At 37.3% G+C, this 27,115-nt stretch overlaps 2 protein-coding genes across 3 annotated transcripts in view; both read left to right on the top strand.

Moving 5' to 3' along the window:
- The first annotated feature begins 468 nt into the window (after positions 1-468).
- Positions 469-12,154, top strand: cpa4 (carboxypeptidase A4). The gene is made up of 11 exons (XM_088923569.1): positions 469-552; positions 1,988-2,069; positions 2,935-3,069; positions 3,315-3,413; positions 4,283-4,384; positions 5,084-5,185; positions 6,720-6,830; positions 9,599-9,689; positions 9,988-10,187; positions 10,784-10,868; positions 11,885-12,154. The coding sequence occupies exons 1-11, from the start codon at positions 488-490 to the stop codon at positions 12,070-12,072; spliced, it is 1,260 nt and encodes a 419-aa protein (XP_088779695.1). The 5' UTR covers positions 469-487; the 3' UTR covers positions 12,073-12,154.
- Positions 12,155-14,744: 2,590 nt separating this feature from the next.
- Positions 14,745-27,115, top strand: part of tfec (transcription factor EC) — a 74,195-nt gene continuing 61,824 nt past the window's right edge. For both annotated transcript variants that reach the window (XM_088924315.1, XM_088924314.1), the window contains exon 1: positions 14,745-14,814. The gene's annotated coding sequence lies outside the window, so the exon portion shown is untranslated. The remainder of the gene's footprint in view (positions 14,815-27,115) is intronic.

The raw sequence follows: 27,115 nt of genomic DNA, 5'->3' as shown, positions 1-27,115 counted from the left end.
CTTACTGTGGGCTATTCATTTACGGATGTTGAAATTTAGATCCCTGCTTTATTTACAACTTCACTCAACTCGAACAATTATTTTTATGTGATTTCTATACATATGTTAATCCCTCCAGACTACTGTAGTTTCAAAAAGCTTAAAAGACAAATTGTTTTTCTGATTATTATCATTGAATTCTCAATTGCTCGTGAACCTTGTAGTCTGTGAGAAATACAATGAAATGAGCAGGTGTTTGTGCATGAAGGTCAGCCTTAGGTAATACCAATTAATAAAGTTGCTATTGTTTAAATAGCATTTGAGTCAAATGTTATCTGTACTTGCACTGTACCAAAATGGAAAAACCTACAGTTTTGCCACATCAAAGCTGATTGTGCAATGACATTGTCTTGGGAATCCAACACATGCTAACAGAAATGCATAAAAGCCGCAGTCCTTCCAGAAATAAACACATTTTGGAAAGACGGTAGGCTCTGTTTGTCACAAAATGAAGGAGCTTCTGTTCTTCTTTGCCTTGCTATTGGCTGTCCACTGCCAGAAACGCTTTATTGGGTAAGTAGTCCATCAAGCCATGCTTTTGCATTTTTGTATAATTGAGTTAATTCGAACTAAAATGAATTTCTCAGAAGGTTCTCATGCAACAGAAAGTGTTTCATAAGAACATACAAAAAGATACAAATGCCCAATATAGCCTACTGAGTAGTTAGCACTAAAGGAAGTTGGAATCTAATCCAGCTCTTTCTTGAAAGCAGACAGGGAATTGACCGGGTAGTTTGTTCCATACTTCCACAGCCCTTTGGATAAAAATGTGCCTCTTGTTCTAGGTTTTAAATTCACTTCCACATAGTTTTGACTCGTGTTCTCTGGTTCATATTTCACTGCTGATTCTGAAGAAGTCCACAGAGTCCTCAGTGTCATTGAGGATTTGTAAGACTTTAATCAGGTCCATTTGTAGCCTTCTCTTTTCAAGACTACAAAGGTCCTGTTCCTTCAGGCTGCCAGTGCAGGGCACTCCCTTAAGCCCTGGGAAAAGCATCTCGTTGCTCTTTTCTAGGCTGATACCAAAATTGTACACAATATTCTAAAATAGGTCTTATGTTTTATTAGTGCATTTTACAATTTATACTATAACATACTATACTATACTATAACTATAACTATACTATAACTATAACATCCATTGATTTAAATTTATTGTTTTTTTTATTCCCTGATGTATAAATACCTCTAAAATGGCTATCCCCAAAATACACATTTAATTCTTTGTATAAACATAAGTGTATAAAATACCTTTCTTTCCTGAAAAAGGTGCGAAACATTGAGAAGGTGCTAAAGCGTGCTGAAACATTTTGTATCCTATTGTACATTATTTTGACACATTAAAAGAAAATTAAACGTCTTTCTTGTGTTCTGTGTGTATTTAAAAATATAAGATATATAAAATATAAGATGCTTTTCAAAACTCTGCGGTGAAAACTCCGGAAGTTCTTAACAAACCGAGCACAGCTTTGTAAAAATGTTTTTTTTTCTCCCGAAAATCCAAAGGTATCAGTAATAACATCACTAAACCAGCAGAGGGCGACGTAACAGCGCTGCACAGACATGTGCACTGTCCTTATGACGAAGTCGCCGGCAAAATAATTTAATAACAAAACCTCTTTAAAATAAATGACTTAGATGAGAAGTTTTTTAGATGGCTTCCCTTTGCATTCTAATGTGTATTTTAAATGCATTTTAAATTAGGACACTTAATCACCAAAGTGTTTTTCATATAATAAGTGAGCAACTTTCGGAAGATAAATTTACTTAAGGGAAGAAAAATCAATGGGACTTTTCTTTTGAAGATTAATATGACTTTGACTTTTAAAAATGGTGTCTAAGAACATCACCAAAGAACATTACTGTAGGCATTTATAAAGTCTCATGTTTATATTTAAGAAATTAGAAAAATACTTATTGCAACTAAATGGAAATGATGTTTTTTTAGAGATCAGGTACTCAGGATCGAGCCAGGATCTAATGAGCAAATTAGCATTCTGCAGTCTTTGCAAGAAGAAGAGGATTTCCAGGTACGAGCACAGCTCCGTGGTAAACAAGACATGACCTCATGACATGACAAATCAACCAATGCATGCGAAACAAAACATGAACATCCTTATTTTTAAAGGAAATATTACATTACACAATGACATGTGCTGAAATCACATTATAAGTCCAGGCACGTAAATAGAAAAATTTACAAAAACAGTGGTTTCATTCTCTGTTGGTAAAACTTCTGGGAAACTGGAAACTGCACATAAGTTGATTCAAAATAAAGGATTTTCTTGTTTTGTCTGGAAAAAATATTTTTCTCCATACATCCTCAATTAAACCCCAATTGTTATCTCCATTTCAATTAGTAATTAAGATCCATAATGTACTTAGTATACATAAATGATTTCTTTTCAGCATGGGAAAGCTGCTGTGGTGCATTATGATGTATACACTATAATATATATATATGCAATATGCTGTATGTTGTATTGGGCTTTGGAGTAGGAGAATACATTTTTTTCCTTGTAGAGCAAAAATGCCTATAAATATAAAATGTAAACTTAAACTTGAAGGGGAAACCTAAGAAAGTTAAGAAATTTAAGTTCACTCAATTTAGCAAATACAATTCAATCTCATGTCAAGAATGAATTTATTATTTTTTCCACCTTTTCTGTCTAAATTTTGCATAGGTTTGTGTCACTCCTTGTTTTGTTAAAGTATTTTTAAGTACATTTTTGAAGATTGAAAATGAAAGATTTCTTCAGTCCTCTGCAGATGCAATGACCAAACGTGTTTCCATGACTAATGGCGTGGCTTGCCTTTGGCAAACCAGAATTGACTCGAATGCACCTCACTGTGCTGTAGTTTTACTGAAGCACAACTCTTCTTGTCTTATCTTAGTTGGACTTCTGGCTTCATCCTACCAACCCAGATCTTCCTGTTGATGTCCGAGTGCCTATTGCCAGCCTGCAAGCTGTCAAGGATTTCCTTGAATCAAATGGCATTCGATATTCTGTTATGATCAATGATGTACAGGTAATCTGCTGTATACATGAACTGCACCTAGGCTATAGTACCCTTAATAGAAAAAATATGAACGCAATTTATTTATTCTCATGGGTATTTGTATTTGAGCATCTTTTCTAAAGCTTCTCAAAAGGATACAATAAAAGAACACAATAGATGAACTTCAATGACAAGGACGTTCTTGCGATTAGGGTGTTGCATTTGAAGAAAGTGGAATAATTCATATTCTCATTGACTTAATATGTGTGTTTCAGGAAATGTTAGAGCAAGAGCAGAAAGAAATGGAAGCTAACAGGAGAATGGAGCGAAGCTCAAAAAGCTTCAACTTTGCTGCATACCACACCCTGGAGACGGTAGGTTTTAGGCTTAATATTCTTACATTCCTTAGTTACATAATTATACAGTAAGTTACACCATATTCCCTCCGTTCCTTTCCTGGAGGAGATTCCACCTTTTAAAGTTAAAATGTCCAAACTTTCATGTTCTACAGTGTATTCTTTAATACACAATTCAATCCCATGTTGTGTCAATAGCCTGCTGTGAATGGGGTTTCTCACAGGATGGCATTGCTGTCTTGCCAGCTACTGGGGAGCTTGTAGTGCTGTTACTGAGAGCTGCGCCAGTCCTCCACTTGCCACTACCTTAGCTGTAGGCACTGTGAGACTCTTGTAGAGCGGATGGTTTTCACAAAACCCTCCTGTGTGGGTACAAGGGACAGTGACACAGAACTGAGCCTGGTCCTTCCAGATTAATAGTACATAAAATTAAATGTGACTATAAAGTAAATTAAATGAAATGAAATTTAAAGTGGCAATTCAAAATTTAAAAGAAAAGCACCATTATACAGAAACATTTTTTTCTAGCATTTCTAATAAACAAATCTGACCAAAGTAAATGCATGGCTATTATACTACAGACATTTTAAAATTACGTTGCGACAGTAATTTTAAAACAGTTATGGTATAGAGAAGTATACTTAGAATGTAAGTAAAATATGATATTATAAGTAATAAGTAAATATTATTTTAGAGTGTAATTTTGTATTTTAAGATAAAATGGAAAAATGTAACTTGGTTACTATGTTAAATAAACATAATTAATTTCTAAAATTATGTTTAGAAAACATTTACACCTAATTTAACCCTAAACTGATAAATACTTAACCTGCATGGATTACAAAATTACAGCAATTTTTATTTCTCACATTGGTTCTTTGTCCCAGATCTACAACTGGATGGATACCCTAGCTGCTGACTATCCTCACCTGGTTTCTAAAGTACAGATTGGATTTTCCTATGAACAGCGCCCAATGTACGCCCTTAAGGTACAGAAATGTAGGAGTATACAAGTTTACAGTGATTAATTATTTTTATAAGGGTTGCTTTAAGCATATCAGCTAGAAATTGAGGTCCCCTAGTCATGATACTGGCATTTGGAATTCCCCTGTCTTTAATGACTTACAGGGGGATTTTCAAAGCCTTTTAGCTCCAGAGCAGAATCTGCTCCTAATTTGCAGAAAGGAATGATACGTTTGTAAGCATAAAACTGCCAATCAAGGTAAACACTGTGGAAAACAAAAGCAAAATGTTTTTTACTTTAATTTGAATGGGCTGTATGTGTAGGGAAAAAAAACCCATTGTGAATTGTTCCCAAGAGCCAACTGCTTTGAAAATTGTCCCGTTATTCTGTTGTTGTTAGGTTTCAAATTGTCATTTGTTAGACTGATACAGTATGAACTGAGACCTCTTAAATCCCTGTAAAAACTTGAACTTGTAATGTTCTCAGGTGAAAGATGAATTGTTGTTTAATTTTCTTCAGGTAGATGGTAGTAAAGCTTACACATTGTGGGAATTCTCTCCTGGAATATGAAAGTGTTGGGATACCATGATCGTTACACATTATAGAAATTCTCTTCTTGACTATGAAAGTGTTGAGATACTGTACCATGATCGTTACACGTTATAGAAATTCTCTTCTTGACTATGAAAGTGTTGAGACACCGTGCTGCTTGCTTGTATTCCAGTTTAGCACTGGAAGCAGCAGCCGCCCTGCCATCTGGATCGATGCTGGTATTCACTCCCGTGAATGGGTGACGCAGGCCACAGCAGTCTGGACAGCAAACAAGGTATGGTACGTGCATTGGCTGTAGGGTGTCCTTTTCTTTCAGCACACCTCCAAAATGTACAGTATTTTACTGGGAAAACGCTTGAGTTTGTGCCTGCCTGTCAGTGTCCTGCTCTGGAATGGCCTTACATGATTTTCTTGAACACAGGATTTTCCGACTGGCAATTGGAATGAGAATATTATATGCTGTAGGATGATATGCATAATTATTTTATGGTAGATCAGGTGGGTAGCTGCGTCAGCATGCGTAGGCTGCAAAGGAACAAGTAATAGGTTTATTCCATGCTGAAAAGGGATGAAAGAAAACACAACGTTTCGGCCGTGGAGCCTCTCACACCTGAAGAAGGCTCCATGGCCGAAATGTTGTGTTTTCCTTCTTCTCTTTTCAGCATGGAATAAACCTATTACTTATTATTTTATGGTTTGCTGTTCATTTAACAATAGTTTTAAAGGATTTAATGTGTTTGGGGATGCTTATGGAGTGCTTAGGTACTGTAAGGTTTGTTTACCCACTTGGCTGAGGGAAAATAAAAGTTTACTGTTTACTGATGTTATTTATGGAAAAATAATGTCAGGAATGATAACAAGTTAGAAGAGCTGAGGTGAAAGTGAATTGATTGTTGTCATTCCTTCCGAAATTTAGTTAAGATCTCCATTTATTGTGCATGACCCTCATAGACCCGCTAATTATCATAGGAAGGTTATTTGTAAGTCCTACTCCCTAATGTACGCTCTGTTCATGAGGAACTATAGATAGCTTTTTACAAATGTAGCTTTTGAGAGTGTGCATATCTGGTTAGGTTTTGGAAACAGGTTGCTCTTGGAAACTTTGTTGTCAGCCATTCGAAACAAGAATATTCCTTGATTTCATCCAGCAGAAATGGTTCAGTTTGGCTGTTTTAACTACAGTTAAAATGAAGGTGGCTGTGTTGTTAGCTTTCCCATTGCCTGTCTTGATCATAATAACAGAAGAAAGGTTACAAATTTAAGGAGGCCAGTTGCCCTATCTAGCCTGTTTGTTGCTTTGTAGCTATAACTGATCTGAGACATATTATGATAGAAGTCAGGGTATTGACTTTATGAACATGGCTGGACAGCTTGTTCCATTCCCATGCCAAAAGTTCCTCCTGTTCTTTGTTTTAATTGCTCTTCGACATAGTCTCCACTTTCATCCTCTGGTTCATTCTTCACTGCTCATTCTAAAGAAATCTGCTGGGTTGACTGCTGCCTTGAAGAATTTTGAATACTTGAATTACAGTAGGTCCCTTCGTATAAGAATGTAGGAGAGATTATTTATAAGGAGCTCTCTTCGTCTGGGGGATGTTGAAAGCTTGGAGTCCTGCTGCTAAAACAGTCAAATCCGTATCGCAGTGTACTTCTATTGCTGCTGTTGCACTTTATTTTAGGGGGTCTTGTGGTTGAATTTCGCAGGGGGATACCGTTGATGGTGTGTGGAGGGGGGGATTTTCTGTATAAATTTTCTTTTTGGAAAGCTTAAAATGATAATAGTAACACCACTGTTCTTCTATAATCAGATAGCAACGGACTATGGACAAGACCGCTCCCTTACATCCATCTTGGACATGTTGGACATCTACCTATTGGTGGTGGCGAACCCCGATGGCTATGCTTACACACACAGCAATGTAAGTACCCACAGTGGCTGCTGCAGAGACACCAGGACTCTAAATGATCAGGGTCAGCTCTATAATAACATGTTGCAAATACAGTTATTTACTCAATTTACTTTGAAGGTCTTTAATATTCCAGCCCCCAGAAAATTCAGTTTGCTTTACACTATTTTCTCCCTGGTATATGGATCAGATGTTCTCTATGAAGGCCATCACAGAGAGGCTGGATGCTAGAGAGAAAATGGAGAAATCAGGGTAACTGTGGATTGGGACCACGAATTTTAAGTATCTGCGTATTTTCTGAAATAGGTCCATTTCTGGATTTGCTGAAAATGGACCTGATAATTTGTGGCTCCTCTTTTCCGCTATTGGCAAGGTCCTAGAGTCAAGCCCCCCATCCACACTAATTGCCACACAAAGCCTGTGCAGTGATTTTCTGGTATTTTTCATCAGTAAGACAGATAACTATCAAACCCAAATACATGAAACATGTTCTCTGTCCCCCTCTATGAATCAGTTTCTTGACCTTTCTTTGACATTCCTTGCCCAGCCTGCCTCCCACAGACTTTCTGACATACTTAATAAAATAAATCTGCTGCTTGTTTGTTAATGTGTTAGCTACAGACAAAATGGGTATTTTTACTCCTTTCTCAAACATAGCACTCCTTTTTAAAATGATCACAAGTATTGTGGTTCAACAATTAAACAATCATCTAAACTGTCCTTGTTAATACTCTTTTAATGGCTTCACAGCGACTTCTCTTGGATCTCAGTGGTGCTTTGGTTACAGTGAACCACAGTATCCTGCTTGCCTGCTTGTAGCATTTACTCGACACTACTCCCCATTGTTTATTTAGGTTCTAACTTTATGAGAGATCGCAGTTTATCTCTCTGTGGTTAAAGATAAACTTACTAAATAATTAGGTCCATGTAATTAGGCTGGTCACCTCTGGTGTTCCTCTGAGTTGGTGTAGATGGTGTAAATCGTCTTCTTTATCCTGATGATACTCTTATTTACTTGCATTGTAAACCTGACATTGATATGACTGTCCCTGTTTTTACATTTTACATTGCTTTTTTACTGTGAAACAAAACTTTTTGCTATCAAACAATAAGAAGACAGAGGTCATGCTATGAATTCTGAACATCAAACTACGTATTGGTACCAATATTGATGGTGTTCAGATCAAGTTCTGTGACAAAATGAAAAATGTGGGAGTTATCTTTGATTCAAGTTGAACTTTTTAGAAGCTTGTTATGAAAATCACCAAGATCTCTTTAATTGATCTTAGGAATATTGCTTAACTTGTCTGGTTCTGGATAGCCTTTAAAATTCTGCTTCTGACTCACAAGTCTATAAAGAGTATCTCTCTCCCTTATGTTTCTGTCCTGTTGTCCACTTACATCTGATTCTTGCACTCTTTGGCCCTACAACATTGGTGTCTGACTTACACAATGTACCCAATACAGATTTATAGGTGAAAGGGCCTTTTCCTATTATGCTTCCAAAATATAGAACTCTTTTTCCATTGAGATCATGTTGGTAGAGTCCCTGCCTGTTATTAAATCATACTCTGAGTTTATTATGAGTATTATGAGTTTACCAGTGTTATGTTTTATCTTATTAATAATAATAATCCTTATTAAAAAGTCTATTACTCTTAGCTATTTAGCTCAAAATAGTGTGTGTTTGGTCTGGTGCTTTTAATATTTGATTTTTCACAGAAATGCCATAAATGTAAAGAAAAAAATTCTTGCTGTCAAAGTTAGGACTTTTTCAAAAACGCTTTTCGTTTAGGGGTATATACTGACCATAATTTTGCAACACTTAGAAGTAGATTTATTTTGGTGTATTAATATTTTAAAATCAAGAATGTTTTGTACAATTTTTTTGCTGTTCATTGGTTCTTGTAATATAATTTGGGCTCCAAACATATTTGGTAAAATTTTCAGCCATGCCTACACATTGTGATGCACTGTCTTAGGATACGTGTAGAGATATGAAATTTGGATTTCAAACGTTTAAAAGTTTGGTTGATTTTGTCACACAATGCCAAAATTCCCAAAAGGAGGAAGAGGAATATTGAGAACCAGACTGTCACAACATGACTAACATGACTGGATGGCCAGCACCAACAGTTAGATAACATTAGTAACTGTCCTCAGTCCAGTCTCCCAAGAGCTATGAGCTCGAAATGGAAAATGTGAGTATAATAGTGTTTGGGAATTATCACTGCTGTTTTGACCGGCACAGTGGAGCAATTTTTCTCACCTCAATGAGAACAACACGCCTTCAAAACAGTGATGTGTACTGTACCTTCATGAGATGGACTCTAGATTGTTCCTGCTATCACCATAAACACCAGATTGGGCCACTACCACCCTGGCCAGCCGTGATTACTGACATAGTACTTTAATGAGCCATTTGTGGTTCTGCGTCAGTGGCATGAAGAGCAACATGCTGGAGACAACTTTCTAGCTCTCTGACAGTTTTATCGCCCTCTGCATCGCTAGTCACGGAGCAGGTGAAGTAGCTGGGCAGACTGAGAAAATGAGAGCAAGCATCCGCTAGACGCGGAGGAAGGAAAAGAAAAAGAGAGGGGATTCCTCCCCGTTTTCATAGAGGGAAAAGGTGAGAAAAGGTGAACTTGGGGGAGAGGTCATTGGGACTTTCCAATGCCAGGATGTCGTGGATCGCTACAGTACTGAGTGCCTCTGGTCTCTAACACCAAACCTTTGTGGTCTGAACTGGGAGTGGTCATTCGTTTCTTTCTTCATTACAGAACCGCATGTGGCGCAAGACTCGCTCCAAGAACCCCGGAAGTGTTTGTGTTGGTGTGGACCCTAACAGAAACTGGGATGCTGGATTTGGCGGCATGTGCCTTTAACATTTTTAAAATATTGCAGGGAGGTGAGGTTGATAAAGCTGCTCACCAGAGCAGGAGGGGAGGGTAAAGTAGCAGGTGAGGTAGCTGGGAAGACAGTTAAATTGTGAGTAATCTGAGCTTGCCAAGCAGCAAACTGCTTATGCCATGTTTAGGCTAGAACAATCAGAAAAATGGCCCATGACATAAATATCAACAACACAATAGTGTATGAGATCTTGAGAGCATTAATTGTTGCCATTCATTGTATGTTGTGTGTCCTTTATCAATGGCTCTTCTATGTGAAGGTCCTGGAGCCAGTAATAATCCCTGCTCTGACTCATATCATGGCCCCTCTGCACAATCTGAGGTGGAGGTGAAGAACGTGGTGAACTTTATCAAACAGACTGGCAACTTCAAGGGCTTCATCTCCATACACAGCTACTCTCAGCTCCTCATGTACCCTCATGGATATTCTTGCAAAGATATCCCAGACTACCAAGAGTTGGTACGTATAAACCAGCCAAAAGCCTTGTTTGTTCCCAAGTGGTAGCGTATCTGATTTCCTTTCCACCTTTTCTTATCCTATCTGATCTCTCTGACATCCCAAAGCTTTTTAGATATTATATTTACTTAGAGACGCAACCAAAAACTGTGGGAAGTGCCTATCACCTATGTGGTTTTATATATGGTATGCAATTATAAGGTGACGTGGGAACACTTACAGTGGATTTACAGTTGGGTAGTTTGCTGTTGAAATCTTGATACAGCCAGAAGTACTGTAATTTTGTTGCTTTAGAAATTTCCTTATATTTTAAGCACTAAATTCTCTAAGACACATTAATGGCGAACCCAGATCATATAATCTAATCACAGCAGGCACATTTGGCTGCAGTTGGTGTGTTCTGGTGCATCCTTGATGATGTATTTAGCAGTGACAATTATTTTTTTTAACAAGGCAAAAAATTCGTATCCAGACTGTTACTGTACCAATTCTGGACATAGAGCATAAGACCAGTTAGTTTTGGCTGATGCAGAATGTAACGGAAAAGTTAACAGTTCATTAACCTATCTGAAGTTATTGATTGGTATTTTTTATAACAGGATGCTGTCGGTAAGTCGGCTGCAAAAGCCCTGGGCTCTCTATATGGAACCAGCTACAAGGTGGGAAGCATCTGCAAAATTATCTGTAAGTAATCTACGTTCTGTCAAGTTACTTTCCATAGTTATACTATTCCTTGGTGTCAGTAAAAACGGACTTCATAAAAAGATGAAGGACATACCATCTGTAAATCTCTGACTTGTATGACAACTCATTTGAGAAATCAACTGGAAATCCATTAACCCTTGCTGACCAAGGGTATTGTGACCACACGTGTGTCAGACTGTGTGGCAATGATGAGCAGACATTTACATTTCATTGGTGTAATAAATTAATTTGTGTTAAGCACAATGGATCAAGTCACACGTTATCTGATGGAAGAATTACAGTATTTAATGAAAATGAAATTTATCATTATTTTTAAAAGCCTCAATTTGTTCCCTTCTATAAGCTCTCATTTGGGAATAGGTGGGTGTCACTCAGGCCTGCTCACTTACCCAGGGAGAGATGAAGGCATGTGGGACTCCAGGTCACCCTGCTATTTTACACAATTCAATCCTGTAATTATGCAGCAGAGCTGAGTCGTTCAGTGTCATAGACAGGCAGCTGGTGACAGGGCTCCCTGGCGTTCAGTGAGATGAGGATTACCTAGGGCACACATCCCGCCTGAGAAGCAAACTGTGCACTGGGTCTGGATGAGTCTCTCATCCTGTCATTGTATAGTGGAGCTCATTTCTGTTCTGCTACAGGTCTACCATATACCCATCTACTTAATGGTGGAATTTAACTAATTATCAACAAATCAAAGACTAAACAGCTTCTTGTGCTAAATCCCTATGATAGCAGGGAATAGCTCCTAGAGTCTACAACTCAGTTTGTACACTCGGCAAGTACTTGGGCTAACTAAATTGACCTTATTTTAATCCCTCACTCTCTCAGGAAAGTGTTTCATATACTGGCATTCTTGAGTGTTATCTCCTTCACCTCAAACTAGCATATTTCGTACCTGTATATCAAATCAGTAATCATATTTGACAGGAACCTTGAATGATTTTGCCTCTTTTCATAAATTTCAATACTCTTTCCTCTCTTTGTTTATGTAGATCAAGCTAGCGGAGGCAGCATTGATTGGTCCTACAACTACGGCATCAAGTACTCCTTTGCTTTTGAGCTGCGTGACACTGGTCGCTACGGTTTCCTGTTGCCAGCCAATCAAATCATCCCCACCGCTTCAGAGACCTGGCTGGCTCTGCTGAATATTATGGAGTATGTTCGTGATCAGACTTATTGAGAAGACAAGGACAGAAGGCAATGAAGCTAGGAGAAAAGAGAAAAGACCAAGCTTACTGTTAGATATTTCTCAATAAAATAAAGGCTTCAATATAGTACACCTTTGATTCTTTTTTTGTACATTTTAATAATTATACATTTCATTGATGGTTTTTGAAGATGTATACAACAGATCAAAAGGAATGCCATTTTTTAGACTACCCGTGAGCTGGAGTTTAGCCTGGCAGATATAAGCAGGATAGGGACTGAACAGGATGTCAGTCCATCGCAGGCCACACATCCACTGACACATGCATATGAGAAACAATTTAGAGATGCTTTTTAGCCTAAACAGTGTTGTCTTTAGACTGTGGATGGAAACCAGAGAACCTAAAAACATGGGGAGAACAAGCAGGGCCTACCACAGCCACCTCATGGCTTGTACCACTGTGCAGTAATGACTACACCGAGAAGTGATAAAAACCAACACATGAGTATTCCCCACCAGCAGCATGACGTGGTAAAGTTGACCTTGCTTGTTTTTCATATCAGGGAATTTCTATTTCACAATGGGAGAGTGGCATCCAAAATGGAGTCCAAAAATGTGTCTGTTTTTTGCTTCTGCAGTCACAGTCGGTTACTACCCCACCATGTACGACTCTTTCTAAAATGCGTATAAGCTGTCAACCAGATGATTCACAAATCGTACAGCATTGTCAGAGCCCCTGAAAGATTTGTGTAGGATTGATGTACAGTACTTGAAAGAGATAAATGACTAAGGTGCACCATCCTCCACTAGAGAGGTTTTCAAATTTGGAGTCAAAGTATTTATAATTAAGATGTAAACATGAAACTGCATAATATAGTTAGTATTTTAAGGAAATACAGTCTTACACATGTTTATACATACATGTGTCATCAAGAAAAAGTGAACTAAGCCATGTTAGACAGTCACTGGAAGCTTTCATCTGGGAGTATCTTTATTGTTTAAATTGGGACGTCTTTGTAATACCTCTGTCTAGAAATAGCAATGTATACTGGATGTCAGGAAAAACAGTGGCAGGAACCTAAAGTTTTGATCATGTTTTATGATGTCAAGAAAATTATAATTGATTCTAATTCTAAAATTGATCTGCAATATGTAGAAAGTCATCACATATTTTTAATTATATTTATATTTTAAATCTTACTCATTTTGTAACTGTTACTGAGTAATCTGAATAAACACTGAATATGCAATGTCAAATTAATTTTAATGATCAGGATATAACTCCTTGATTTATGTATCCTATGGTCACACTGCATTGGTTGTTTTCTGAGGATTGTCTTATTTGTAAAAAGAGGAAAGGAGCTATGATTTCGCGCTGCATTTCATGTATATAAAACAATCTTACTTTGATTTTTTAAAACTCTACCCGTATTTCATGCTTCAGACGTCTCAAAAATGGATAGACAAATTACTTAAATGGATAGATAAAAACATTCAATGTCTTTATTATTAATCAAAACGTATTATTTTTTGAATACATCTTAGTATCTTATTGAAATGTCTTTGCGTTTCTTATAAAGCAATGCGCCTGTACACTTTCTAGGTCATGTGGGTTGAGCCATCAGATGATAAGATGATTCATCAAAATGAATGTTTTTGTTGTGAAACCACCAAGGCTAAGTAGTTGCCATACTAAAGGAGATAAATTGCCTTTTTTTAATAAACGTATGAACTCACCAGTTAAGGAAGCAGTCCATCAATTAATAAACAATTGCTCTTTTCTGTTTCATATTCTCCAAATATCTACAGTATCTCTTCAATTTCCTTTGAAGAACAGATAACACTAAGCATTTTGCTTTGTTTATCTTTTGAATAGAAAGCTTGGTTTTAATTGCTTTCAAGCATATATCTAATTCTAAAACAGCTTTCAGACATCTACGTCAAACAAGTAGTGTGGAAGGCCAGTATAATCATTGACTGTCATGAATACCCCTGGCATAGTGAATCTGCCCTTCTTCCAACTGGGTGTCAATTTAGACAACTTAGAGTCAAATGCAATAGAGCTAAGTCATCTTTTATTCCCACAGCTGTTAATCTGCTTAATTTGGACAATTAACTGTATTTTTTATTTTTTATATATTTTTTTCTCATCATGCATGTCTCATTGTTAATGGGTTCATGTAGCGTTAAATGTTTCATGCATTGTGTTATGTCTTTTACATGCTACAAAGCAATTTTCCCATCTGGCACAATAAGGTAAGTACGATATTTAAATACGTAATATAATTTCTAAAGAGGAAATAGAGAACACATCAAAGGCAGAGATTTCGAAGCCAACTTGTGTAGCTTTTCATTTTGAAACCTTTCCCACAGAAAGAATTATGCAGCTGTGAAGAGATATTCCTGTTTTATTTTGGATTTGTGAATTTTAACACGTGACATAAATGAATAGAGTTATTATGAGAAGGCACATGAACCTTTTCCACATATTTTTTTAATGCTACAAATCAAAATCTGTGAATCATTATTCCTGGTGTAGTTTGAATTTTGGAATACAAAGGCAAAAGATGTGTGCAAACCTAATAATGGGATGGCGAATCAACTTCCTCTTTGCACACAGTTCCTTAGACAATGAAAAAAATGTTAAAAAAGAGGAAACGAGCTTTGCTTTATATTTAGCACCCCTTTCACTTTAAAATGCTGACAGACAGTGCTGAGTATCTAGACTACCAGATCCACAATGTCTACCATCACACGGCCTTAAGAATTTAACAGGTAACACATTTGTTTACTTATGATCTTATGAGAATACTCATCGTCACAAAATCCTTTGCATATTTGCTTTGACCACTTATTGTTTTTATTCAATTAATGTGTTTTCGACACAAATTTTAAGTAGCTAGAGAGTTGCTGATATTGTTTCATATTGTTTCAACATCCGACAATGATACAGTACATTTATAAAATGAAGTGCATGTGTTTCAAGGTGGCAACATCAAAAGAAAGTGTTTGAGTTAGGCTGAACGGGAATCCAAAGTGATAAGGAGTTCACAGACAGAAAATTAGCTTTCACAATTAAATCAAATTTAATTTCAATAAGTTTGCATCCCATTGGAATGAAAATACACACACCTCTTTGTGTGATTTTCACACAACCCCAGGTGAAATTATAGGTATTAATTTGTGTGTGTTAATTCCACACAGCATGAAATGAGCTTAGCTAATTGTAAGAAAGACAATGAACACTGATTTACCTTCCATTGTTACTATTGCATGAGGGCAATCTCTTTGATAACTTGACGCCTGTTAACTAGGTTTTTTGAGATAAAGGTTCTTGTTCCAGGAATTCTCTCGCTTAAAATTTTTGTTCTTATTTTTTATTTAGTTTAAATATTTAAATAACATTATGCATGTGTTGTTAATTGTATTGCTTCGCAAATTAACAATATGTGTGTACCTTTTTAAAGCTCTGTCTGTGTCTTATTGTTTGTATCATGTTGCTTTAGATAAATCTAATTATGTTTAATTAAGTTAGTATCTCCACAGAATTTAGTGAACATACAATGGTTGTTTTCTCTGGTTCATGTATTTACTTTGATGAAAAATGAACTTGTTCATACTTATAGTTTTGTGCTTTTTGTATCAGCTGTTTACTTCTAAGATGCGGTGAACTGGCTTTAATGTACAACGTGGTCTTATAATTACATAGTTTCACAATTTAATTGCGTTGTATGGAATTTATTCTAACATTAAACAAAAAACTAAATGAAAATGACAACCATGACTCAATGTGTTTGTGAAACCAACATTTCCAGATACCGTAGCTAGTTTTCAGAAATGGAAATTTGATTACCCATCTTGCATACAGTATTAAAAATGCTAAATATTACCCAGGGATAAATACTGTACTCACAGAAGATTTTAGTGAGCTACTGATCTTCAGATTCTTGCAAATTAAAATGAAACATCTGTACTTAGGATATTTAAGTAAGTCTAGGTTTTCTGTGGCAAGCCAGGCATATTTATGAAAAACAAGAGATCATACTTTGCATCCATTTAAAAAACTTAGCAATTTTGGACTAAGGTTTACAAAGTAAACAGCATATCTTAGAATTATCTTCAAATGGTGTTAATCTCAAGACTGCAAATTAAAAAATAGTATGACAATACATACTCTTACAATGTCTGTGGTACAACCCTGAACATAAAAATGTGCTGTTTTATAACCTGATTCTTCAATGTTAGCCCTACATATTAAGTTATTTTACTGTCAATGTTATAATACAGCCAATGTTCCTGTCATTTCTTTTTATAAAGCTGCAGAAATGTCTCATAAAATCAGAACCTTTTTGGGAACAAGTTTCTCAGAATTGAAAACTTTAATCTGAAGTAAATATACTGTATTTGACATTGTCATAGGAAAAGCAAATCACTGTTTTTCTATTTTTCTCAACACTTTGAAAATTCTTCTATTGCATAGCTACATGGCCATAAAATAGCATGAGGAAGGACAACTGTTAGGAGCAACTTCAAAATAGTGAGATACGTGTACTGAAAAAACTACTCTATACATGGCATATATCTACATGCAAATCTACCCAGTGAGGGTTTTCTGTTACAATTACATCTTTAACTGATATCAGAGGTCATATTCACTTCTATAATAGATTCTTTTAATGTTTAAAGGCATTTGAGCATATTTTCTAAACCGATGCAGTATACCTCAGAGAGTGTGAACCGCACAGTTACAATAAGTGTCATTCCTACAATATCAAAAGACTGTTCCCCTGGTGGGTGGGAGCGAGGTTTCAGGGAACTGAGCACTCCATAATCAATCAACTGCTGCTCCTTAGGTATAAAATAAAAACATGACAGAAAAACTTCTCCCGAGAGACCTGAGAGAGTAGCATCACTCTAACAGTCTAATTTAATCCAGCAAGCGATGTTAGAGGTGTGAGGATCCTGGCGAACACCCCAGTGAAAGCATGCCATTTTCCATTATGTCTTGTTGCCTCATGTCACCAGAGAATGACTTGTGAGTAATCATTCTGGATCTCGTTTGTGGCATACTGTATATCCACGTCTTTATCAAGACACCTGATTTCTGGTGCAGGGATGGTAGTAACAATCAGTGACTTCAACCAGAGGTTCCTCTTTTTTCCCCTTGTAAACCTTAAGAAAAACAGATAATGGACACCGAAGGTTGAATCATGGGACAAAACCAGGGATAAAAGCATGACAAAAGGCCATGTGGTAACACCTGGTCCCAAAATCCAGAGCTGGCGTGACATACAGTACACAGTCTTGATCAACATGTGGAGTTTTATGTCAAGTGCACAGCACCACTATTTTAAGTTGACCTAAAGAATAAAATGGTGTTATAGTACATTTTGTGTTACAACAACAAAATGTCACAAATTTAAGCAAATCAATAGATTGTAATAACAATGAGCACTGGAAAAGATACTGATTATATGGTAATTACTCAATGCATGCATAAAAATATTTCTAGATTAAATGTGGAGACTAGCAAAATGTAGAGCTGTTTCTTGACGGAAGCTTGTACATTGGATTCGGCAATATGACTGGATAACTTGACTGGTAGCTTCCATGACTTGTAGCTCCAGACACTCACATCCCTTTGTGTAAAGAAGCTCTTCCTTTTGTCTGGTTTAAATCTACTTTCTCGCGGTTTCCACTTGTGTCCTCTGGTTCATGTTTCACTGTGAATTCTGAAGAATTCCACTGAGTTGCTTTTGTTCATATTCTGTGAAGAAAATTGCATATTTTTGACTCCCTACAGTGGCTTTGTGTAGAACAATTTGCTTTCTTACCAGTTATTACAAGTATTTTATCTACAGTAACTATACCTGCTCCTCTTCATAAATGCGCACTTTATTGTGCCATTCTTGCTCATGACCACTTTCCATGTCTGCCCAAGGCTTTGTATTGTAGTACTGTATAGACAAATGTAGACATAAATTGCAGTATTGGAAGTACAAGTTCAAGGGGCAGGTAATTGTGTATGACAATATGATCCAAGGGTTGTTGGTTACACTTGTGCACAATTTCTATCCTTCCCAACCTTGTTTCTTTCTGCTTCGCCCTGAGGAGCATTTTCAGGTTAGCAGGCAAGTAATGCAGACAGAAACTAAAACAGATAATCACATTGTTTCTATACAATGAGAAATGGAAGAAAGGTCTGAGAAAACTTAGAATATATATTTTTACATAGAAATATACACATAAATATTAAATATTTAGCTTTATTCCAACCACATGATTTTAAACAAATGTATTTACTGCAATTAAGGTAAAAAATAGAATAATATACCATATCCACCTTTTGTGCAATTTAAAATATTTTTGCCATGTCTTCTTTGATCTTTCACTTGGTTATTTCACCAAATCCACAATTGTCAAGCTTCAAATGGAAAAGGAAACTGTAGACTTGTCAAAGAATCCACAGTCGGAAGAGTTCCTCATATTAGAACTTTTTGGTTGGGAGAATCAGAAAATACCAGTATTGTTTTTCTCATACTCACTCACTGATCACACTACTCTTTTTTTCTGTTAGCTTGTACAAGTTTATAATTTTGAGGATTCACAAGTGCCTACTGAAAATATTTAAATTTACATTTTTTTACAGGTGAGTCAGGACACAATAAGCACTCTAATATATACACGTTCAATTAATAATCAATTTTAGAATGCAAGTGATACCCAAGAATTGACTGGGACAAATACATAATGCTTTTACTTTTGAAATGAGCATTTATTACTGTCCAACATTTTAGCCTGGTTTATTTCTTACATAAAACAACTCATAGCAACTGAACAGTACAGTTCTGCCATCCTCCACCTCCTGTGTTCTTAAACAAAAAATATGTTTTATTCTGTGTGTTCAAAAAATATTGAGGTAATTGAATACTCACTCATCCTAACAAGATTTCTAAATAATGAACCACTTACAAACATAAGGTGTGAATATTTCTTTCTCTGGCTATAGAAATCTATTTCATTGTAGATGAAGACAACAGATATTTATGTCACATAGTTTTTAATAGCTCATTACCTCCTTTGATAGTCTTTTGTGACTGGGGCATTTTAGGTGAAGTGATTGTTTTTGTTTCTGCGGTCTGCTTCACACCACAGAATGACACAGCAGGAATACCCTCTTCAGCCCATGCTTCTATCCATTTCCTCTTTTTCCTATAATATTGTACATTTTGCATGGTAATAGCTAGAGCTCAGGAAACTCCGGCGGGCATTTGTATATTTACATATCGTTGTGTGCTCTGTGCAATCCTTTATTTGGTGGTGGTAGGAAGCAGTCTTGTGGTGTGCAGTGTGCATAAGATTCTAGTTGTTCAAGGTGGGTTTTGCTGTGGGCACTTCGAAAGCACATGAAGGGATGAGTCATGCTCACATTACTTTTGCCTGACTATATTCTAAGAATAACAGAATGTCTACTATCGTGAGTCTCTTGTGGGCTTTTTTTCATGATATGTGCCAGCGTGTTATTGTTGACAAGCCGTTTGGAGGGGCTCACAGATAATGACTTCTTATTTATTAGAGAAAATCCTCATTATATCCAAATGTATTAAAAAAGCAATCGTTTTAAAAAATGACATTATTGATAACTGATATTTGAAAAACAGCACTTTCATGATACCGGTGTCATATAATGTCTGTAATGAAAAAAAGTAATAACCTTCGGATATTTTGTGAAGTCTTATGAAACAGTATGATCTGGAGACCACACGATGCCTTTTCTATGCACCCGGTGCAGCAAGTGATGTGTGTGGGTGACCAAAACCACAGCCGGCTGCACACATCCCTAACAGTGAGCTGAAGAAATATGGAAGGGATGTGTGCACAGATATTCTGGGAAAGCCTGTCATTCACATATGCCATTGTGATTTCCCTTAGCAAGAGAAGAAATATCCTAAGAAGAATTAAGTTAATGCAAACACACTGTTAAGACTGAATAGATGTCACATACTGTATATATATGCCAAATAGAAATCAATTTCATTTGCAGAGATAAAGACAATAGACCAGTGATGTGGGCCTGTGTTGCTGGAAAGCTTTTATCTTGTTGTCAGTTTCTGTGTGAGACGTCGTTGTCTGTTGTGCTGAAGCTCTTTCTGCTCTGATTTCTTGGCTGTGTGCAGCCTGAGCAGTGTTCTCTCTGGAAGTGTCATGTACCAGAGCTCATATCTACTACTTCTTTAAACCAGAACTGACAGTAACAACAATAATGAGAAAACCTGTCCTTTTCATTACTGCGGTCACTTCTTTATACGATATGTTCACATAGAACAACAGCAATAATAAATCTATACACGTATCTAGCACTTTCAAAGCCCTGAGGATCCAGAAGAGCATTTTCCATTGGAGGGGACCCACTTCATCCACCTCTAGAGTGCAGCCTCTGGGTGATGCACAGCAGCCATAATGTGCCAGCAGCCCCACTACACAGCACATCAGGCAGTGACGTGAGAAATGACTTTGCCAATTGAAGTATGGGGGAACTTCAGGAAGGTTTATTTGTTAATGCCCAGAGTGGACTTTAAGGAGGATACCACCACTCTTTTTAAAAGTTTCAGGGGATCTTTAATGACCAAGTAGTGAGGACCTTGGTTTAATGTCTCATCCAAAGACTGGTGCATCCCAGAGCACTGTACTGTGCATCCCAGTGTCCCTGATCATTATACTGAGGCACAGGTTTAGAAATTCTGGTCCAGAGGGAAAAGTGCCACTCCAGAGCTTCATCGAACACTCGCAAGCCAAGCACCGCTTACAATCTGTACTGCTAGAGTTCATACTCCAGCTGGCCCTTCACCATTCAGCAGTTCAGCCTTGAACAATGTATTCTCTTGGGGCTTTCCTTGTCATGTAGGAAACATTACATAACCCAGGTCATGTCGTGGGTTAGACTGCTGTGACTATTGTAATGTAAGTGGGAGTGAGCCATTTACCAGAGCTACTGATGACATGTACAGAGTGATTCAGAGGACAAAATGTGGGTTAGAATTCAAGTGTCACAGTGATGAAGCATTGCTACTGTATCTCTCTCTCTGTCTGTTTTTCTCTTGCCATCTATTTGGTTGTCTGTCTGTTTGTCTTTGGCTAACCGTTCACTGGCTTGTATAGATTTTTATTTAGCTCTGGAAGCCATTTGCAGCCCTTCCCTTTTGAGGGGAATGCTAGCTCTATTAGAAGTGGCAAGATTTCCACTGAAATAATTTACATAACTTGTTCAGGATCTACAGTAAGTGTTCAATATTTTTGGGGGCAGCTTGAATACTAAACATCTGCATGTGTCAATGTAGTGTAATGCAGAGAGTCTCTGTCACGTTGACTTCCTGTGAGTAAGGTATCAATATAATGTTGACCAGCCACTGGACAAACTGAATAATACCTTTCCTCCCACATGACTGAAAAATTGAAAAAACATCACTGAAAGTTCAGAGTTACGGTATGTTCTCTTTGACACAGGCTTATGAGCACTGAAATTCAAAAAGGAACAACTGTCTTTAAAAAAATGAGTTCTGAAAAGAGAAATGTGTCATCCAGATTCCTGTGAATAATAAGGAGAAATTACAGAGGTCTTTAGTTTAAATAGTTAAAAGTTGACTGTATCTCCAAACAAACACTCTTGAATTGTGTAGATGGCTATCACACTGTCCTTAATGTATATATTAACTGCCTTGTTCTTATGGCAGCACTAGTTGAATTATTGATGTTACCTTCTGACCAGTCAGATCAGAGAATTCATGTAAACCATGTTCCTTGTATATAGTTCTTTTCATCACAAAGGATCCTAAAAGCACTGTACATACGGTATAGGAGGAGACTCTCTTCATCCGCCGCAGTGCGGCACCCACCTGCATGACTAGTTGCAAACTCTATGCACTACACAGCGCAGCGGGGGGAGGAGTGAGAGATTGCTTCATCAGTTGAATTAAGGAGGAACTTTAGGAAGGCCGGATTGTGTAAGTCCAGAGTGGAATTCAGCCAGGACACCAAGGTTAACACACCCTGAATCATCACATCCTTGGATCATTAGTCATTTATGACCAGTGGTGTTGTTCATTAGAGCAGGTACTCTTATATCAGTGCCATTGGATTATTCATGACTAATTGGTCAGGACATCAGTTTAATGTCACAGCCAAAAATAGCACCTCCTTCACCACAGTGTCTCTGTTTGGACTACTGGGGCATTGGTTTGCGAATTCTGGTCCAGAGGGAAGACTACAGCCTGCTGGTCCTCCAAAACCTATCAAGAACATAAAGACATATCAAATTGGAGGCCAAATCAGAGGAGGTCATTCAGTCTGTCTTGCTTGTTTGGTAGTTTCGTGTTGGTACTTCTTGAAAGAGTTTGGGCTTCATCCACTTGGCTGGTTAGCCTCCACAGACGTCTTTCCTGTTCTCCATTTTAACTTAATTTGATTCAGTCTATTGATACATTTGTGGATTGTTTTGGGTTTTTTGTACTTGGAGCAAGTCTCCTCTAAAGCTAGATCATAATAAAGCAAGAGCACAACTTTCTTGATATAAAATCCATACTTTTCCCTGTATACCCCAGCATTCGTGTTTTATTGCTTCCCCAAACTGTCTCGATGAGAACACAGAGAAATCTCCATGTCTGGCTTCCTGCAATCACCCCAGAATCACCTGTGTGTTACACATTAGTGCTTACTGCTTTGTACACCAGGAGGCTATCCTGGATAAGAGCATCTGCTGCATTGTGCTCTTCTCATTTCTGACCTCTCCTCTATTCTTAATCATACTTCCTGAGTTGATTGCTTTGCACTTGCCAAACTTAAAGTTCACTAGCCAGACTTCTACTCAGTCTATGTCTTTACTGTATGTAAGCACCACTGTTTTGGTGTTTTGCCAGTTCCCCTCTTTCTGTAGTATGATTTTGTATGTGTTCACCAGTTTTCAGTCATTTGTTAAGTCCATGCTGGCAGTCTGTTACAATGCCATTACTTTACATGCGTTCTTCTAGCTTAGCTCTTACTACTGGTACCATAATTTTAGCAGTACAATAAGTCAGATTGACTGGCTTGTACAGTAGTTAGCTGGTCCGGTTTGTCCCATTTTTTACTGAAGTGGTATTACAATTTTTAATGAAGTGGTGCTGTATTTTGCACTGAAGCGGTTTTGTGTCACTAAGCACAAATCACAGTTATTGATGGTTAAAATGTCTATGAATAACATCCCTTATTTCCTTAAGCGAAACTATAAAAATACAGCCAGGCTTCAGTGTTTTATTACTTTTAACCAGTATTAGCACTTGTAATACCTCAATGTCAGTGATGCTAAAATCACTGTATACTGATGGATTTCCTCTATACTAATGGATTTCCTTCTGTAATCTGGGACATGCTACAGACCTCTTCTCCAGCAAAAATCTGCATGACAAATTCCTTGAGAATTTATTTACTGTTCGTTTCTTAGTTCTCCACTAAAACATTTAGGCCATATAATTTTTTAACTTAAACGTACATTTTCCCCCATCAGAAAGCATTATATTGAATACATTTATTCAGTTATATAAATCCCAGAAACAATTGATCCATGATATTATGGGGACCTCTGGTGGTAATATAAGGAAGAGTCAGGCAGATGTTTTCAATGGTAACAATACTGCAGACAACTTCTGTTGCACAAAAGCTTTCTCATAATTCTGTTCCTGCAGTTCTGAATTTAAATTATATTAATAAAAGTATAACAAGAACAACAACAACAACAACAACAACAACAACAATAATAATAATAATAATAATAATAATAATATACTTATTATAGCACTTTCATGGACACCCCAATCAATAATACATAATAATAATTCCTTACACATATATTGCTTTTCTGGACATGCCCCACATGATGTGACAGCAGCCAGAGTGCGCCAGAACGCTCACCACACGTCAGCTATCAGTGAGGAGGAGAACAGAGTGATGAAGCCAATTCAAAAATGGGGATTGTAAGGTGGACATGATTGGTAAAAATGTCCATGATTGGCACCTTTTTCGAGTATAGTGTCCCCGTCACTATACTGGGGCATTAGGACCCACACAGACCACTGGGTGAGCGCCCCCTGCTGGCCCCACTAACACCTCTTCCAGCAGCAGCCTTAGTTTTTCCCAGGAGGTCTTCCATCCAGGTACTGACCAGGCTCACACCTATTTAGCAGCAGTAGGTTGCCAGCTGTGAGTTGCAGGGTAATATAGCTGTTGTTAAAAATGGTAACTTTGCTATTTTATATCGATTCTCATTCAGAAGGAAGCACTATACTAACACAGAGGTGCCGTGCTTATTAAAGTGTTATACAGTTGGGCACCTCTGACTTGGTTTATTGCAGAAATTCTGTACCAGATACTATCTGCACAAGTAGTAAAGTGGAGCAGTGAGGACTGCAGCAGTAGCACTGTGAGACTTTGGAACAGTGCCATCATTGGTGGTGGAGGTCTAATTACCAAAGGAGGTCAGCATCTGGCTTTGAAATGTCTTTTGAAGGACGGCAGCTCTTACAGGGCTGTGTTCCTGGTGACCACACTCTGGTGCATTTGGAATCTCTGGTACAGAGTGACAAGTAACACCTACTGGTCCCATTGGAACACCTCCAACATTTTCTATTCAAGCACTGTCCAGATCTAGCATTGCTTTAGCTTCTGAGAACACAACACAAATGAACAGAAAAGTAAAACAAAAACTTTTAAAAGTTTTTTAAAGTCTTTTTGGAGGAAACATAAGTAAATGAGATGAAAACAAAACAAGCAGAGGTTAGTTAACTAATACTGAAAAGCAAAAAATAGAGTGGAAACACAATGTTATGGCTGTAGAGCATCCTTCAGGTGAATAGAGGAGGAAGGGCAATGAGCAGATAAATTAGGAAAGGATGTGGGGAGGGAAAAACAAGGATGAGTGAGAGGAAAATAAGGTAAGGAAGAAACATCACTACTCAACTAAACCAAGTTCTACCCATTGGTCATTTCATGTAAAGTACAAAAAATGCAGCAGATAATTTAATTATCTAGTTTAAATTAGAAATTAGTTAGGGTGGTTTTTCTGCATGTATGTGACTTAGTAAATAGAATACTATTCAGAATTACTGTATTTTACAATTTATCTCAACACTGCTTAAAATGTGATGACATTTTGAAAGCGTTATTACTATCCTCTATTCCTAACACAGATATTTTAAAAGGCAAACGAACATGTTAGCCAGTGCAGGGTCTGAACCTGATTGTACCTTGCCTCTGATTTGGAACTTGTCTGCCTCAGTCACACCATTATCCCTGCTCAGTGATTCAAGTCTTCCGTAGAGAAAATCTTTTACAGCAGTGTCTGACTGCTAGCTTCGCAGGAGGCACAAAGGACAAAAAGAGAATTAGTAGTGAAAAGAGCAAATAAATAGGTGCTTTTACTTTAAAGGGAAGTGAGAAAGACTGACGAGCTGCTGAAAGACATCTGTGTGTTGAAAGAGAAAAATATTGTTTGGTCTTTTCACCAGTGTATGATCAAAACAAGGACTCCAAATTAGTTCATGGCTGTTGGAGTTACATAGCGCCATGCAGAGAACTGTCTCTGGGAATGTTTTAATGAGGAGAAAGGGTCACTAGACTGTGACACCACTTCTCAAAGTTCCCCAAGAACAACACACACTTCCTGTTTCAGAGGTGGAAAAAAGGAGGGAAAATAGTCTTCACAGACGTGAGCACAACTTTTGAAGCGTGTTTCACGGGATCACAACGCTCGTTTTGTTGTCCTCTAAGGACTTTGCTCAAAGATCCCCGTTGTCTATCAAACAGAAAAAAACAAATTTAAGCAGCTCAATCTGGAAAGCAAAGGTCTGATATTTTTTTCCTTCAAAGAGTCAAGAGCACTTGTATTGCTTTCAGTCTTTTCAAAGAACATTTTCTAATACACAGCAAGTGAGAATGTCAGTCTTTCAACAACTTCAAGGACTTGAGATTAAAATGGCTCAACATATCCCCTGTAGGTGTGAAGGTCATTCTGTAATATGTAGTATCTCACAACAACAACCGTAACAAATCAAGTGGGGCCCTAAAGTATAATTAATAGGAGCCACAGCTTGCATTCTTCATCTGCAGACTCTCTCATGCTGTGAGCACTCTTTTTCTATGACTGCATCCACAGACAGCTCTTTTCTCTTCACTTTACTACTTTGTCAAAGTAGGTTAAACATTTCCATTTTTTTCTCCTGTCTGAGAAGAATAAATTCTTAAGTTAACCATACCACATTGGAATCATCTGGGCAATTGTTTTTCAAAACCAATCATTCTGCACAACAACATTTGTTTAAGTTTAATAAACTGAGGCTGACCTGTCCTGCAACAGGAAAACAGGTTTTAAGATGTATAATTATGTGATTGAAAGTCACACATATCTATTTGTGTAAAAAGCTTAAACTAATGAGATTTAAGTAAAACCTAACATTGTTAATACTTCTTCAGGTTCTGCTGATATAAGAACACAAAGGAGGGCAGGAGGTCATTGGGCCCATCAAGCTCATTTTGCTGATGTCAGTTAATTGATCCAAAGACCTCATGTAGTCAGTTCTTGAAGGACACTAGTGTATCCCTGTAGTTTCCAGCTGTATCCTCTGCTTTGTTTTTCTTGGTTCATAGTGAAGATGGCCGTTGGGTTGACTCATGTTTTTGACTCATGTTTTATGAATACTTGAATCAAGCCCTGCTCTTGATCTACAGCAGATGCAAAGAGGTCAAAATAAAAACCCAAACCTTGTTTCATCTCTAGCTTCTTCAGTCTCGGCTGTTTTTGTCATATATTTACAGTGTATGTTTCTCCTACTGTACTTGCATGTATCTCTCTCTTTATTTGTCTGTATTAAATGAAATTTGCAAGGTGTTTGCTCAGTCTTGAAATTGATTTAAATCTTTCTGAACTTTCTTTGACACTTCTACACTGTTTGCTGATCCTCCTATTTCAGTATTATCTGTGAACTTGACTGGTGTACAAACTATAACACAATCTAGAGCTAGACCATTGAAGAAGAGCAGTGGTCCTTAA

Source organism: Atractosteus spatula, chromosome 8, assembly GCF_055471065.1.
Source record: "Atractosteus spatula isolate fAtrSpa1 chromosome 8, fAtrSpa1.hap1, whole genome shotgun sequence".
Classification (NCBI taxonomy): domain Eukaryota; kingdom Metazoa; phylum Chordata; class Actinopteri; order Semionotiformes; family Lepisosteidae; genus Atractosteus; species Atractosteus spatula.
This window is presented reverse-complemented; position numbering and strand designations above follow the sequence as displayed.

Bases quoted from the DNA above. Each gene is read 5' to 3' on its own strand.
- cpa4 (XM_088923569.1), top strand. From the start codon at position 488: ATGAAGGAGCTTCTGTTCTTCTTTGCCTTGCTATTGGCTGTCCACTGC. The intron at 2,070-2,934 runs GTACGAGCACAG...GTCTTATCTTAG, and splicing joins AAGAAGAAGAGGATTTCCAG to TTGGACTTCTGGCTTCATCC. The intron at 10,869-11,884 runs GTAAGTAATCTA...TTGTTTATGTAG, and splicing joins AAGCATCTGCAAAATTATCT to ATCAAGCTAGCGGAGGCAGC.